The 17716-nt window shown below is 34.4% G+C and overlaps 1 protein-coding gene across 2 annotated transcripts in view; it reads left to right on the forward strand.

Annotated features, from left to right (window-relative positions):
- TRIM24 (tripartite motif containing 24) overlaps window positions 1-17716 on the forward strand; it is a 140008-nt gene that overhangs the window by 112708 nt on the left and 9584 nt on the right. For both annotated transcript variants that reach the window (XM_058297435.2, XM_058297436.2), the window contains exons 11-18: window positions 1121-1294; window positions 4064-4199; window positions 7429-7501; window positions 8953-9121; window positions 13348-13676; window positions 14682-14814; window positions 15983-16057; window positions 17523-17672. In XM_058297435.2, the coding sequence (XP_058153418.1) occupies window positions 1121-1294; window positions 4064-4199; window positions 7429-7501; window positions 8953-9121; window positions 13348-13676; window positions 14682-14814; window positions 15983-16057; window positions 17523-17672 (1239 nt within the window). The remainder of the gene's footprint in view (window positions 1-1120; window positions 1295-4063; window positions 4200-7428; window positions 7502-8952; window positions 9122-13347; window positions 13677-14681; window positions 14815-15982; window positions 16058-17522; window positions 17673-17716) is intronic.

Below are 17716 nucleotides of genomic sequence, written 5' to 3' on the forward strand. Positions count from 1 at the left end.
GATCTGTTCTAAAATAAACTTCCAGCTTTCTTCTGTGGGGTGGGGGAATAGTCCTGTGGGTTGGGGGTATCTATAGGCAGAGTAGAGAAGAGAAAAATGAGAATTAATGCTCTTAAACAGACTTTCAACTAATTATCCTGTTTTTAACCCCACCTTAATTTCTTATGCTTCTAATACCTGAGTCTCCAAGATTCTTCAGTTAATTGAGTTGAGTTGCTTCTCTACTTTCAGTTACTCACTGCTGGCTTAGCCTTCTGCCTACCAAATTGACTAAGTGATTTACCATTTGTCCATCTGCTTTCCAGCTTCCAAAATTTGTTTTTATCTCTCCTGTTTACTTTATTTGAATCAATGTATTTTAAAATATTCTTTTTTTTAAAGATTTATTTATTTCACTCCCTTCCCCCACCCCCACCATTCACTGTGTGTTCTTCTGTGTCTGCTTGCATTCTTGTCATGCAGCACCGGGAAATAGTGTCACTTTTTTGTTATGTCATCTTGCTGCGTCAGCTGTCCGTGTGTCGGCACCACTCCTGGGGCAGGCTGAACTTCTTTTGTGCAGGGTGTCCTCCTTGCGCATGGGGCACCCCTATGCAGGGGACACCCCTGCATGTCACAGCAATACTTGCACACAGCAGCACTGTGTGTGGGCCAGCTCACCACATGAGTCAGGAGGCACTGGGTTTGAACCCTTGGACCCTCCATATGGTAGGAAGATGCTCTATCAGTTGAGCCACAACCACTCCCCTTAAAATTCTCTTTTCTCTTGTTTTAGTAGTATTTCAGGTGGGTACAGAAGAAAATGTGTTTTCAACTCTACCTTAAAGTTGCTATGTATATGTTATATTTCTTGTGCAGTATGTATATGCTTCCTAAGATTGGACACAGTCTGTTTTTTACTATTGTCTTCTAATAAAATTTGGTGTTCGGAGGGGATAGAGTGGTGACAAGGATTAATAAAAATAATACCTATCATTTCGCTCTTTCCATTCAAGTTACGATAGAGTTAAAATTACAGTATTTTTTACTTCATTTTGCATATAGAACAGTAATGAGTAGACGTTTTACATTATAGGTTTGCTGATCAATAATCTTTCTTCTTGCCTTCTTGCTACAATAGTGGCAGATCAGCAGTGGACAGGCTGCCCCGTCAACTGCCAACAGCACATCCTCTACTCCTTCCAGTCCCACCATTACTAGTGCAGCAGGATATGATGGAAAGACTTTTGGTTCACCTATGATTGATTTGAGCTCACCAGTGGGGGGTTCTTATAATCTTCCTTCACTTCCAGATGTAAGTATACACAAAATTTAAACTAACAAATTTCTTTTGAGAATTGTCAGTGATTTGGCATCTGGTGAAAGGCATCAGTTTGTATAATTACAGGTCATTTGTTCGTGTGTTTTTGTTCTTAAGAAATATAACAGCAGTAGATCAAAAGGTTCATTATTAATACTTAAGTATAATACGAAATGTCTTTCCCAGGGCATTGGAGTTAAAGGTGTTTGTACTTGCAAGATTATAATGATGGATTATGGAGTCTAAGCTGGGAAATAAGGACATGGGAGGAAATACTGGAAAGTTGAATTTCTAGGATGTGACATATTAGAGTAAGTAGAGATGGAGGCTTGAGATTAAGACCTCAGAAAAGGAGGAGGCAAGTTTAATAATAGAAATAAAAAAATTTTCTAGTAGATCATGCTGACCATTACAAAGTTATCCCTGACTTATTTTATATCTAAATTAAATATATTCACTCTCCCAGCCTCATGTCTACAAGATGATGAAAGAATTTTTTAGTTTACATTATATAGTTTTTTTCAAGTTACTATCAATAGATATTTCCTAATAGTTACATTGTTAACCTTTCCAGAGGTCACTTCATTTTTACAATATTACATACTTTAAATCGTCAAGTACATGTATTTTTTTCTCAGTAATAATATTTTACAGCAGTTTTGGATTTACAGAAAAAGTTTACAGAAAGTACAGCATTCTTATATTACAGCCCCACTCCCTTCCTGTCTCCCCACCCCAAACACATAGTTTCCCCTTTTACTAACATCTTGCATTGGTTTGATACATTTGTTAAAATTGATGAACCAATACTGATATATTTTTGTAACTAAAGTTTATATTAGGGTTCACTCTGTGTACAGTTTTGACAAATGGGTAATGTATTGTATCCGGCAATATATGGGTAGATGGTACATAGGAAAACTTTCCTCTCATTCCTACAATTTGATTTAGCTTTTAAGATTGACTCCATAATGTAAATGACTTTCCTTAAGATATATACAAATCCACTTATTAAAGTATTTTTTAGTACTCTCTGGAAAGTATTGGTCCAAGTAATTGGTAAACCAAAAAGAATACTAAAACCAAATGGATCCTGTGTGTAAACCTCCATCCCCTCCCCCAAATGAAAGAAGAGCCACAGGGAGTAAAATTCTTGTTTGCTTCTGCATGCTTTAGTTATCAGTGATCTATTGTGTACCAGCATTTCTCAACTGAAAGTCCTCATCTGAACCAAAGAATAAAGAAAACTATCATACTATTATTTCAATCCTTCCAAAGATGGTTCATAACTAACACCATTCCTAGATGGATAGGCAAGACATAGTCGATTCTTGTTATATACGAGTTATGTTTTATAAAGTTGCCTAGAACACTGAATTAGTGCATACTGTCATACTTTTGCTGCTAGGGGAAATACAGGGCTATGTTTGGGCAAGCTGCTGGTCACAACATTTTTCTCAACCAATTAGTACATCATTTTATATGTATTTCTGTTTAAAGACATTTAATACATATTGTTGACTCATTAACATTGAACTCACAGCCATCAACATTATAACATGCCTGGGCAGAGTTTATCTAAGACGTATGTTTTCTCGTAAGCTCGTCAGAGAATTCTTGCACTAATTCATTGCATACAGTCTGCCTTAAGACTTAATTCTCTTGCAGAATCCTGATTGAGAAAAGCTGGAACTGTGTTATAGAATTGAACTGGATTTTAATAACAGATTATTCTTGGGAAATTTGGTATATTTGGACATGAAAGGATATTTGCATTTAAAGCATTAAACTTTTATTCATTAGAAAGTTATTAGCATTTTAGCCTGGCGGTGCATTAGGAAAGAAGTGTTATTTATATAACTGTCACATTAAATCAACAATCATAAGAGATCAGGTTTTTTAGTACCAAACAATAGTAATGTATTTAGTAAGGTTTGTGTTCTGAGAGTTTTTTACGTATGGACTTGCCATACATAATAGTGCATACTCAAAGCATCAGTTCTCAAAGTGTGCACCAAGGAACTGGTGGAGGCCAGATTTTCTTTATAGTTTCTATCCAGAACAACATGTCACAATAGATTGAATGCAGACACAGGTATGAGAATCTAGTTGGCTACTATCTATCAAGCCACATTTTAAAGTGATTTGCAAAAGTATAAAATGCTAGTACTCTTTCCATCATCTTTTTGTAGGGTTTGAGGGGGGGAATATATATTTGTTATTTTTAAACAAATTAATAAATACTTTTAAAAATTTTTAACTTTTAAGAGAATAGGGTTCTGAGACTTTAAAACACTTTGAAAACTGCTACCCTAAAGAATTTTGAAAGCTTATGAAAATATTTGTTTCAGAGCAACACGGCTTTATTTGCTTTGCTTCACTTTGTATGGGATGAAAAAAAACACTCAATTCAAACTAAAGAGGTGTTTTGTATTTGTAAAGATTATAATTTTTCCAAGCTATTTTAGTAAACTATGGGAACTGACCTATAGCTAATTGAACAAACTTATTTGTCATATTTATCCACTCTCCTGACTCATGGCTTCTAAATAATGTGTCCTCAGTTTATTAACTAAGGTGGAACATAAAGAAGAGTGAAAGTTTTTATTCAAGATTGTTTATGGGAAAAATATGCACCAGAACTTATCAAATGAGATGTTTACATTTTATTATTTAAAAGTTATTAAATTACTAAAATTTTATCAATTTTAACTATTATTTGGCTTGTAAGTCAGGATTCCCTGAAATAATTTTTCTTTTAAGATTGATTGTTCAAGTACTATTATGCTGGACAATATTGTGAGGAAGGATACTAGCTTAGATCATGGCCAGCCAAGACCACCCTCAAACAGAACTGTCCAGTCACCAAATTCATCAGTGCCATCTCCAGGCCTTGCAGGTAAAGTAAGCTTTTGTTGATTTTGTGACTATTTTTCCAGTTTTTATTCTACCTGCAATAAAAAACATTACTCTTCCCTCCCACCCACTCCCCCTTGTTGTTGTTATTGTTGTTGTTGTTGTTGTTATTGTTGTATGATTAAATATGTCTGAGTTTGGGGGCTATTTAAAATTAGGTGAACTCTCAAAGTGGGAAGTATCTTTTAAATTTCAATAGAATTTATAGGCATTATTGCACTCCTGGGAGGAAATAAGCTTAGTATTATTCTGTCTCTTTATTGATAAGTTACTTATAACATTATCTCTTTTGGGGTATAATTTGCCTAGAGTTAAAATTTGTTAGTGGTAGAACAGGGAGAGATCACTCTTTTGGTGGTTTGTTTTGTGTTTGTGTTTAAGAATTTTTAACATACTTAACTCATTTCCTCCAAAAGAGAAGTACTAATATTACACCTGGAGACCTTGAAAAAATAGTTGCCATAGAGCAAAATAAGGAAAGAGAATTTCTCAAGTCATTCACCAATTCACATGAACATAACACAATTCTTAATTTCAAAGGAGATGCTTATTTAAAACATAAAATTTTAGAAGTCCAATTTCCCTAGTAATCATTTAAAAAAATCAAAATAAGATACAATTTCTAACTTGAATGCAGAGATTTTAAAAGTGGAAATACTTGTTGGTATGTGATGAAAGGTACTTTCGTATGTAGCTGGTGGGATTATTATAACTTGGGAAAACCTTACTGGAAACCATTTTAGCATTATTACCAAAGCTAATATTTGTCCAGTTATGACTGTGCCAAGCCACTGGACAAAATACTTTATATCCATTACCTACTCATTTGCTTCAAGGGCCTAAGAAAATGTATACCCTTGAACCAGGTACCTTCACTTTAAGTCTCCTTATTATAAGGAAATAAAACTGACATAATTTCATATCTAGAAATATTTATCAAAGTATTTGCAGTAGTAAAAAGTTTGAAACAATGTAAATGTCCAAATATAAGAAGTGATAAAAATAAATTATAATGCATCCAAAAATAGAATATTATTTAACTATGTAAAGAATGCTTATATAAGGAGTTTTTAAGTACATCTTACTGTTTAGTGAAGGGTAGTGTACAGAACCATATAAAGGTATATAAAATATATATATATATATATAAAGGTATATAAAAGATACAAATGTGTGTTAAAAATGAGGAGGAAATACATCAGTTTTCAGCAATGTTTATATCTAGGTGGAAAGTAATATGTAACTTAAATGTTTTTATGTCTTTTAATCATTTTCAGAATTCTAAAATGAAGCATGCATTACTTTCATAATCAGAACATAATTATGTTTTGCTTTTATTTTTTTAATAATTTCTCTTTCCTCCCCCCCCCCCCCCCCCCAGTTGTCTGCTCTCTGTGTTCATTTGCTGTGTCATCTTCTGGGTCCACTTGTATTCTTGTCAGTGTTACCTAGAATCTGTGTCTCGTTCTATTGCGTCATCTTGCATCAGCTCTCCTTGTGTGCAACGCCATTCCTGGGCAGTCTGCACATTTTTCACACTGGGCGGCTCTCCTTACGGGGCGTACACCTTGCACGTGGGGCTCCCCTACATGGGGGACACCTCTGCATGGCAGGGCACTCCATCACCACTGTGCGTGGGCCAGCTCCACACAGGTCAAGGAGGCGCAGGGTTTGAACCGCAGACCTCCCATGTGGTAGGCAGACGCCCTATCCGTCGAGCCAAATCTGCTTCCTTGTTTTGCTTTTAAAGGAGGTTCTGTAGAGTTGATAAACCAATGAAATGGATTGCTTTCTTTTTACTTTGTTAGTTGTTTCCTGTTGGTCATCAAACCCTTTAGAATTTTATTACTTTGAAATTCCCATCGTATTCCTACTGTCACCATTTATTTGGGGCTTTAATCAATTCAGTCTGAAAAATTTAAAGCAGTTTCTTTTCTCCTTCTAGGCTGTTTTTATTTTGTTTTTGTTTGGGAAATAGTTAGAATAAAAAAATAATCTATACTATTCCCAGGGTATAGATTTTTATTTATTATTTTTTAATGAAATTGTTTATGTAAGATACGGAAGTCCTTCCTTTGAAAGTTGGTTAAAATTTGCTTGTAAAACTTTCTCAGTTTGGTGTCTCTTTTATGGGGTAGAATTTTGACTACTGAATCAATATCTATAGTTACTTACTTTATGGTTTTTAATATCTTGAGTCAGTTTCTATATATTATCTAGCTAATTGTATATTTCACCTCGGTTTTCAAATTTCTTGGCATAATATTGCTGGAAGTTATCCTTTGACTTATTTATTATGTATACAGTTCTTTTAGTATTAGTTATTAAAAGTTACTAATATTGCTTATTTTTACTGCCTCTGTTCTTTGTTTTGTGTAATAGCATATAGTATTTGTCCCTGTGTGTGCCTTGCTTATTTCCTGACCATATTTTCAAGGTTCTTTCATGTTTCAGCATGTGTCATAACTTTATTCTTTTATATAACTGAGTAATATTCCATTGTACATATATACAGTGCATTTTGTTTATCCATTCATTTCTTGATGGAACTTAGGTTGCTTCTACCTTTTGGCTTTTTTGAATAATATTGCTATAAATACTGGTTTATGAGTATCGATTTGAGACCCTGTTTTTACTTTCTTTGGGTATATACCTAGCAGTGGAACTGCTGGGTCATATGGGTAGGTAATTCTAATTTAATCTTTGGAGAAATTCACCATATTGTTTTCCACAGTGGTTATACCATTTCACATTCTCATCAACAATGCGCTAGAGTTCCAGTTTCTCCACATCCTCTCCAACACTTGTATTTTCCATTTTATAAATAATAGCCATCCTTGTGGGTCACTGTAACGTAGGGGACATTTGGCAATGTTTGGAGACATTTATCATTATCACAACTCGGAGGCAGGCTCCTACTGGCATCTATTACCTGGTCAAGGCCATGGATGCTACCAAACATTGCTCAGTGCTCAGTACAGGCCCCCACAATAAAGAATTATCTGGTCTAAACTGTCAGTAATACCAAGGTTGAAAAACTCTGCTGATCTAATAGGATTTAACAAACTATGCTGAGAATTCAGCAACTATTGTGTTACATACTTTCTTTATGTTCCAAGTCTGAATAAGCTGCTAAATAAGCACATTCTATAGGAATTCAATACATAGTCATTAATTCATTTTATGAATGTGTATGATTTCGTCCTTCTTAGGACCTGTGACTCTGACTAGTGTACATCCCCCAATACGTTCACCTAGTGCCTCCAGCGTTGGGAGCCGAGGAAGGTAAACTGACTTAATTTTGTTCTCTAATACATAAAATCTTTAATTAGATTTATCTTGCCAGTGCTCAATCTGTTTTTGGTGCGTAATACATCTTAAACACTTTCCTTCATTTTTAATTTTTATATTTTATATTAAATTTAATAAAATTATTGAGAGTGTAAATAAAGTACAGATTTATCTTTAAAGATAAAAAAATATTCACCCATATGTTGAAATGAGAAACTGTTTGACATTAGCATTATAGCAAAGCAAAAATTTAAAAATGAGGTAGGTATAACACAATACGCTATATATAAACAACTCACAAATACAAGCAGGGAAAAGAAACAAACAAAAAAATCCAATAATTTTGTACTGATTTCATTGTTCTCTGATTTTTCTAAATACCAAGCTTTGGCCATATCAGAAAAGAAAAGAAAATTACAGTTTTGAAATCCTACTGCTTTGCTTTCCCCTTCATTATGCTTGAAAAATTTTAGATAGTGAATCCAATTCTTAATTTCCTAATCATAGGAAAGAAAAAATCTCTGAGAGGCAAAAATAATTGCCTTTAATCCCATGAAAATTTAGTAACTATTTCTAAGTTTTTGCCCTGCTAACTTCTTTGAATAGCATAACATCAATAAATTATTTCCCTGTTTTTTTTCATGCTTTGACTCTGACAACAAATCAGTACTGTATGCTTAGAGTTCTCTTTTTCACTTACTAGAAAGGAAAGTGTGAAGCCTATGAAAGATGCTATGGCTAAGATACTAAGTCTCATTGCTCAATTTTATAACCCCAGAATATGGAAGTCAGTTTTATTTTAATTCAGGCTTTATTTAAATTTATTTGAATAATTATCTGCTATATAACTATTTAGATATCTATATAAAGCATTTTTAAACTAATAAATTTTATTGATGCATAGTAATAAAACATAAAATTCATCCGAAGTATACAGTCAATGGTGTTTGGTATAATCACATATTTGTGCATGCATCACTTCAATCATTATTAGAACATTTTCATTATTTCCATAATAATAAACAAAAACAGACAAAATTCTTCACCTCTCTGTTTCTCTATGCTTCCCCTACTGTATGCAGCTGCTGTTTTCTGGCTATTCTATCCAAAGTGTATAATCAGTGGCTTTTAATATAATCATGTTGTACATTCAAAAATTTTAGAACAATTTCATTACTCCAAAAAGAAAGACTCCACACCCTTTAGCATCCCTTCCTTATACCTATATAACCACTATCTCATTCCATCTTATAAAGTATTTTTATTCATGAAGAAACTTTGAAACATTTTAGTTTGCATTTCAATTCTGCAGCATTTATTCCTGATGTAAAATAGTTATCATTTGTTGTGAAGATGAAGTATTCTAGAAAGCTATTGTTATACTTTGTTTTCTGATACTTACTATAGTATTTTTAATTTTTTCCCCCTCTCTCTCTTATGCTTAGCTCTGGCTCTTCTAGCAAACCAACAGGGGCTGATTCTACACACAAAGTCCCAGTGGTCATGTTGGAACCCATCCGAATAAAACAAGAAAACAGTGGACCACCAGAAAATTATGATTTTCCTGTTGTTATAGTGAAACAAGAATCAGATGAAGAATCTAGACCTCAAAATGTAATTATATAAATTACTAAAATGGTATTGGGGGATAGGATGAGAGAAACTTTTAAATAGCTCCTCGTAGATTAAAAAAAAAAAAAACCCAGACTATATAAAGCAAATATTGACAGGTTTGAAGGGAGAAACAATAAATGGTTCTACATTTAGAGTAGGAGACTTAAATTTACCACTTTCAGTAATAGATAGGACATCTAGACAGCAGATCAATAAGGATATAGAAGATTTGAATGATACTTTAAGATTTATTTATTTCTCTCCCTTCCCCCCCACCCCAGTTGTCTGTTCTCTGTGTCTATTTGCTGCGTGTTCTTCTTTGTCCACTTCTGTTGTTGTCAGCAGCACGGGAATCTGTGTTTCATCTTGTTGTGTCAGCTCTCCGTGTGTGTGGCGCCATTCCTGGGCAGGCTGAACTTTCTTTTGACCTGGGCAGCTCTCCTTACAGGGTGCACTCCTTGTACGTGGAGCTCCCCTATGCGGGGGATACCCCTGCGTGGCACGGCACTCTGCGCACATCAGCACTGCGTGGGCCAACTCCACACGGGTCAAGGAGGCCTGGGGTTTGAACCGCGGACCTCCCATGTGGTAGACAGACGCCCTAACCACTGGGCCAATTCCGCTTCCCTGAATGATACTTTAAACATACCAGAGCTAATAGACATATATAGAATACTTCATCCAACAATAACAGAAAACATTCTTGAATGCACATGGATCATTCTCCAGACAGAACATATCTTAGGTCACAAAACAAGTCTCAATAAATTTAAAAAATATCAACTTATTCAGTGAAGCTAGAAATCTATTACAGAGGGAGAAATGGGAAATTCACAATTAGTCAAAATCAAAACAGTGTACCCTTAAAAAACCAGTGAGTTAAAGGGGAAATCACAAGGGAAATCAGGAACTATCTTGGGGAAAAAAAATGAAAATACAGCATACCAAAACTTAAGGGATACAGCAAAGGCAGTGCTGAGAGGAAAATTTATAGCTCTAAATGCTTACATTAAAAAAGGAGACTTCAAATCAGACACCTAACCACAAGACTGTAGGATCTAGAAAAAGAAGAGCAGACAAAACCCCAGAGTGAGCAGAAGGAAGGAATTAACAAATCTTAGACCTGAGATAAATGAAATAGAGAATAAAAATGACAATATAATCAACAAAACCTAAAAGTTGGTTCTTTGAAAAGGTCAATAAAAGTGACAAACTTTTAACTGGATAACAAAGAAGATGGATACAAGTAAATAAAATCAGAAATGAAAAGGGGGGCATTGCAACTGACCCATTGAAATATAAAGGACTATAATAGGAAGCTATGAACAACTGTATATCAACAAATTAGATAACCTAAATGAAATGGACAAATTCCTAGAAACAAACTACCTATACATTGACTCGAGAAGAAATAGAGGATCTCAACAAAGCAATAGCTAGTAAGAGTTGAATTAGAATTAAAAAAAAAAAAAAACCAACAAAGCCCAGGACCAAATGGCTTCACTGGGAAATTTTGCCAAACATTCCAAGAAAAAGGAATACCAATCCTGCTCAAAGTTTTCCAAAAAATTGAAGAGGAGGGAACACTCTCTAATATATTCTATGAAGCCAACATCGACCTCATATCAAAGTCAGATAAAGATGCCACAAGAACAAAAAATTACAGACCAATATCTATTAGGAATATAGTTGTAAAAATCTTTAACAAAATATCAGCACACTGAATCCAACAGCACATTAAAAGAATTATATACAATAAAAAGATTTATCCCAGGTATACAACGGTGGTGTAACATAATAAACTCAATATCATATTAACAGAACAAAAGGCACAGGGGAGACACATGGCCATATTAATAGACAGAAAACTAATTTGAAAAAAATCCAACATATCCTGCTAAATACTCAGAAGATTAGGAATAGAAGGAGACTTCCTCAATGTGATAAAGGGCGTATATGAAAAACCCACTGAAAGCTTTCCCTCTAATATCAGGAACAAGGCAGGGTTGCTCATCATCACCACTGTTAAAAATTCACCCCAGAGCAATTAGGCAAGAAAAAGAAATAAAAGGCATCCAAATTGGAAAGAAGTAGTAAACCTTCCCCAGTTTGCCAACGACGTGATTCTATACACAGATTACCCTGGAAAATCCACAACAAAGCTTTTGAGCTAATAAATGAATTCAGCAAAGTGTTGGGGGGATAAGATCAACACCCAAAAAGCAATAGTGTTTATATGCACAAGCAAAGAACAATCAGAAGAAATTTTAATTCCATTCACAACAGCAAGTAAAAAAAAATACGAATCTAAGCAAGGATGTAAAGAACTTATAAACAAAAACTATAAAACATTGCTAAAAGAAATCAAGAAGACCTGAATAAACATGTCTGTTCTATACAAAGCAATTTCCAGATTTTATGCAATCCCAATCAGAATTCTAGCAACTTTCTTTGCAGAGATCGAAAAGCTGATTACCAAGTTTATTTGGAATGGTAAGTGGCCCCAAATAGCCAAAGCCATCTAGAAAAAGAGTTAAGTTGGAGGACTCCTATTTCCTAATCTTAAAACTTAGTACAGAGCCACAATAATCAAAACATAATGGTACTGGCACAAGGGACAGACATGTAGTCTGATGGAATCTATTTGAGAAATCAACTCTTACATTTATGGCTGACTGGATTTTGACACGGTGTAAAAACCACTCAATTGAGAAAGAATAGTCTCCTCAACAAATGATGCTGGGTAAATTGGATCTCCACTTGTAAAAGAATGAAAGTAGACCCCTTCCTCACACCACACACACAAAAATGAACTCAAGATAGAGCAAAGACCTAAATAGAACAACCAGAACTATAAAACTCATAGAAGAAAACATAGGGAAGTATTTTCACGAATGGGCTCTAACGCAGAAAAAAGGAAAGAGAAATCCCAGGGTGATAAGGAAGGATAGCTGACAGCACAACAGCTCTGCCCATCAATGAAAGCCTAAATATCAACCAGTAAAGACTTTAGTAGGATGACTGAGGGCTTTATAGAGATGTTTCCAAGGGTAGAAAAACATATTTGACAGTACTGAGAAGTGTTTTATAGCCCAGTTGGGATTGCAAAAAAGAGAAAGTACCTAGAAAAAGAATGAAATAAAAAAAGAAATGAGGTAATTCTTGACTCTTAATAAAAACAAAAAGTTGTACAAAAAGAGAATGTAGTCATAGTACATTCTGTTGTTTTGCAATGAATGATAGTTACATGGTTACAATACTGTAAACATGTGAATATAGGTTTAATTAAAGATATAACCAGAATATAACCTGAGTATACATTTAACTGAAAATTGATTTTCAATATACTTAATCATATAGCACAGATAATGACCAATGCTGGCCATAAACAAGTTATAATGACTCCTGTCAGTGTTTGATTTTAAAAAATCTCTGTTTAGAGAATGGGATGAATGATGTCCATGTGGGTATGAGTTAGGTGGTGAGAGTCAGCAAGCAAAAACCTAATGTTCCATTGTAAGAATTATATATACACAAACACACACACACACACATTACTTAAAAACTGAAAAACCAAGAAATTTCATTATTAACGTATTATTTAAATATAAGGAGGTAAGTAGCAGAAGAAAAAGCTGAATGGTTTGAAAAGAGTTACCTCCAGGGAATTAGATTATATTGCTTAGCTTTTTTTCTTTTTAGTGCTTAAAGGCGATAAAAGCTTTTGTTGCTGATCTGAAATTTTCATCTTGATGAGCCTTGAAAATTTAGCTTCATCTTAAAATTATTAATGTCCCTTTTAGAGATGAAATTACTATGTCTTTCTGTGAATAAGAAATCTACATTAGTCATATTTTGTGTCTAGGTATAATTTTTATATCTATAATTTGAATTAACAGTGCCAATTAAATTTGTTTATAGTTCACGCTACTGGCTTCCACACTACCTACCCATTCTCTAATTTTTGTAATCATCAGCAAACTCAAAGATTTTACCTATTCTATGCATCCCTTTTACCACTAGTCCCCTATTTTGATACTTCTCAGTAGAGGTCCTTGGTTTCAATACTGCTAGGCTTTCTTATGCAGTTGGGAATAAATAAACATATTCTCTTCTCACATATATTCACAGTTAGCCCTTCAAGGAACCAGGTGCCCAGTAGATGTCTGCAGTCCATAATTGCAGTAGCACTAATAAATATGTATTATTACCTCTTTCCATTGCAGACGAATTATCCAAGAAGCATACTCACTTCCCTGCTCTTAAATAGCAATCAGGGCTCTACTTCTGAGGAGACTGTGTTAAGATCAGATGCTCCAGATAGCACAGGCGATCAACCTGGACTTCACCAGGAAAATTCCTCAAATGGAAAGTCTGAGTGGCTAGATGCTTCCCAGAAGTCACCACTTCATGTTGGAGAGACAAGAAAAGAGGATGACCCCAATGAAGACTGGTGTGCAGTTTGTCAGAATGGAGGGGAACTCTTGTGCTGTGAAAAATGTCCCAAAGTATTCCATCTTTCTTGTCATGTGCCCACATTGACAAATTTTCCAAGGTAAGAAGAATACTTGTTTCCTTTCCTACAGTCTTTCACTGTAATTACTAAGAGCAACTTTTTTTTTTTTTCTTTAACAAACATTGATTATCTCCCTATTTCTGTGGGTCAGGAGTCTGGACGCAGCTTAGCTGGATTCATCTGGCTTAAGGTCTTTCATGAGGTTATCGTTAAACTGTCAGTCTAGCTGCAGTCCATCAAGCTGCTGGAGGAGGAGCCGTTTCCAAGATCACTCATATGGCTGTTGATGGTCCTTGTTCCCCTTGCCAGTAAACTTTTGAAGATGATTATAACATAAATCCTTTGTGAAAATTTAATTTAAATTCTATTTGACAAATGCATCCTCCAATATCCCAAATGATAATCTAGGGTTTCCCGTATCTTCCCTCCCATTCTCTATGATTCTCTCGAAAAATTAATCTGTAATGAGGGGAAGAAAATAACAAGTGCTTTATTTACTACAAGGGATTGCCATAAAGAACAACGATCCTCATACATCACCACTACCACAACAATCTGTTGACTTTTATTTGCCAAGCTTTGAGCTTATATTTACAAGTATCTCAAATTTTTAAACAAACCCAGTGAGATGATGATGAAGACAAAGAGCTATTGGGTTAATATCTCTGTTCTTCAAGGGCTGTACATTTTAAATTAAATTTAATTTCAAACAGAAAGTTTGTAAGAATAGTACAGCTTTTCTTTTTCCTTTCATTTGGGGGAAAATGCTTATTATGCTTCTCATCAACCCTAGATGAATATGTTTTATTAAATTGTTTTAGGTATTTTTCATACACATACTTCATCCCTCAACTAGACGTTTAGTTGTTTTGTCCTTATATGTCTCCCTTGTGCCATATACATACATAATAGATACGTAATAAATACTCAGTGATTAAAATTCATGCAAGATAATTCTATATCAGATAGGATGGAAGAGGTTGGAAAGGGAAATGGCGAAGAGAAAAATGATGCAGAACTCAGAAATACTTTATCCCCTAACAGTGGAGAGTGGATTTGCACTTTCTGCCGAGACTTATCTAAACCAGAAGTTGAATATGATTGTGATGCTCCCACTCACAACTCAGAAAAAAAGAAAACTGAAGGCCTTTTTAAATTAACACCAATAGATAAAAGGGTAAGTTTTTAAAATAATTCCAATCTAGAGCGAGAAACATAGTTGCATTATTATAATGCCAGGAGTGCCTTTGTTAAAAAGAAACCACAGCACTATGTATTTATTTTACAGAAGCATAAATTATTCACCTAAACAAGATGAATAGAGTGTATATCCTTTATGTGACCTGAACTTTTTTATTTAGTCCTACCTTGAGTAAATTTTTGTTTTATTTCTACTACAGATGATTTTTTTTTGAACCCAGGACCTCATACATGGGAAGTAGGCACTTGACCAGTAAACTACATCTGCTCCCCATTGAGAGCTTGTTTTTTTCATTTGTCTCTGTTTTTAGGAGGGTACCAGGGATTGAACCCTGGATCTTGTACATCAGAAGCAGGCACTCAACCACTTGAATTATACCTGCTCCCTGCACAGATAAATTTTCTTCCTCAGAATTTTTTGAGAATTGACACCAAGGGGTTGGGTTTTTATATTCAATCTTCCAGAAAATTATTTCATTCTCTTACCAACTAGTCCTAGGCTTATACTTCAAAAGTCAGCTACTATATTTAACTGTAGTTAACATTTAAAGCTGAAGTTAACACTGCTTTATTGATAAATAACTTCCTTAGCTCAATTAAGTAGAAACTCAGTGTGAAAGTTGTCATGCAAAAGGGAGCCCACACGTACACTGCCAGTATTATACAGTATTATACAGTGTTTACTGGGTAAGCCCATAAGCAGAGAAGTAGCAAAGCATGTGTTTCCCATCAGTATACAAAGAGGGACCCTGAGGCTGGTCATGGGTGTACTAGAAACACGGAAAAGGCTCAACCTCTGGATCTACATTCTCTCTTCATTTATTGGCTATTAATAATTCACAATATACAAACTGGACAGATAAATGGAAACTTATTTTTATCGAACTTCAAAATAGTTTCCAATGATAATGTTTTTGTTCATAATCACAAGAACTAGTCTCGAATATATATTCCCCAAAATGTCAACCATTACAGTTCAGTAAGTAATTGTGAAGGAGAACAAGTCCAAGTATCAGTATTTTTCTTATATTCATTTGGCTTTAATTTTTACTCTGGTATTTGAGAACTGTGCGATTATTACAAATAAGCTGTAACTTAACTGTATTCTCTATTATTTTTATTTTTTCTTGTTTATTTTTGCTTAGAAGTGTGAACGGCTACTTTTATTTCTTTATTGCCATGAAATGAGCCTGGCTTTTCAAGACCCAGTTCCTCTAACTGTAAGTATTAATGTTATTTTGTGCTTTTTTATAAGATAGAGTGATTTTTCTGATGTTTATGAGAATCTAGTTTCTGTACCTTTTCTGTAGCTTTATTATATCTAATTCACACCTTAAAGCTTAGTACTTTGATTCTAAGTAGATACACTTTGAGGTCAATAAATTGGCCTAAAACTTCCATTCGTTTCTTGTGTAATTCTCATCTCATTTATTTTTCCTGCTCTTCCCTGGGATGATTGCTATGAATTGTTTTTATCTCAGGAGGTTTAGGCATAACCTAAGCTGTTGGAAAAGTTCATTTGAGAAAAAGATCCCCCAAATTCTCTGTATTTTGAGTTATAGACCCAGAGTTCAAGTAATAGGTAAACTTAAAAATAGAGAAAAGATAAGGAAGGGATGTGTGTGTTAACATTGACTTAAAAAAAGTCCAAACTGAAAATTGGATGAGACTTTAATGCATGCTTTTAAAATGCTGGAAAAGGGCCTATAATACAAAATATGTTCTCTTCTCTGGTATCTGAAATTCCTTTAAAAAAATAAAAATAATAAATTTGTTCTGCAGCTTGATAAATTAAAAAGTTGCCAGGTTAGAAAAGAAAACTAGCTTAGTAAATACATTCAACAGGTAACAGTCTACTTTTTTAGTATATGTGCTGCCGAAGCGAGCACAACATTCGACTTTTTGAGAACTGGTTTTGAGAAGTTGAGATAGGAAAAGGAAATAAAGAGGAATAAATACATCCAGGAGGAAGAGCCTTTTGTACCCAAAGGAGGAAGGAGCAACCAAGTCAAAGAAAAGAGGCTTGTAAACCCAGTACAAACTTTATCCACTTAAAAACTTAAAAACCTAAAGCTGGACTTTGTATGATCTTGGCTTACAGTTGCAATCAGTAATAACAGCTGCAGCAGCACAAAATAGCTCACTTTTTCTTAATATGTATCTTCTCATTTAGTCTTTACAGAATCCTGTAAGGTTGGCAGGATTGTCCCTATTTGAAATGAGGAAACTGAGATTGAGCAAGGTTAAGTTATATACTCAGGATCAGGTTAGAAGTAGCAGAAATGGGATTTAAACCCAGCTTCAGAGTCCTTGTTCTTCACCATCTTGTACTAATACATGCAGCAAAAATGTCAAATCCTACTAGAAGTGATACTCTCTTTCTAGTAATGCTTTTTGTTTAATAATGGAGAGAATAGAGAAGGTTTAAGAAGCAAAATGAACAGACAAGTTTTCATTTAAGGTAATTGGTAAAAGTCTTTTAAATTATGTGACAAAATATTTATCAATGTGAGAGGCAGGCAGGGCACACTTTAAAGTGCTGTTAAGAGGTTTCCTTACCAATGACAAATAGTACAGAGAAAATCAATGAAAACAATTTGGATTTTATACCACTTCTCATAGAATTTCTTCTGGACCAGGGAGAATCTAGTTAATTGTATTATAGCATCTCATTTATTTTGAAAGGTGCCTGATTATTACAAAATAATTAAAAATCCAATGGACTTGTCAACCATCAAGAAAAGACTACAAGAAGATTATTCCATGTATACAAAGCCTGAAGACTTTGTAGCTGATTTTAGATTGATCTTTCAAAATTGTGCTGAATTCAATGAGGTGAGAAAAAAAAAATGCAATAGCAGTATGAAAGTAATCTTAAA

This window comes from Dasypus novemcinctus, chromosome 5 (genome assembly GCF_030445035.2).
Source record: "Dasypus novemcinctus isolate mDasNov1 chromosome 5, mDasNov1.1.hap2, whole genome shotgun sequence".
Lineage (NCBI taxonomy): Eukaryota > Metazoa > Chordata > Mammalia > Cingulata > Dasypodidae > Dasypus > Dasypus novemcinctus.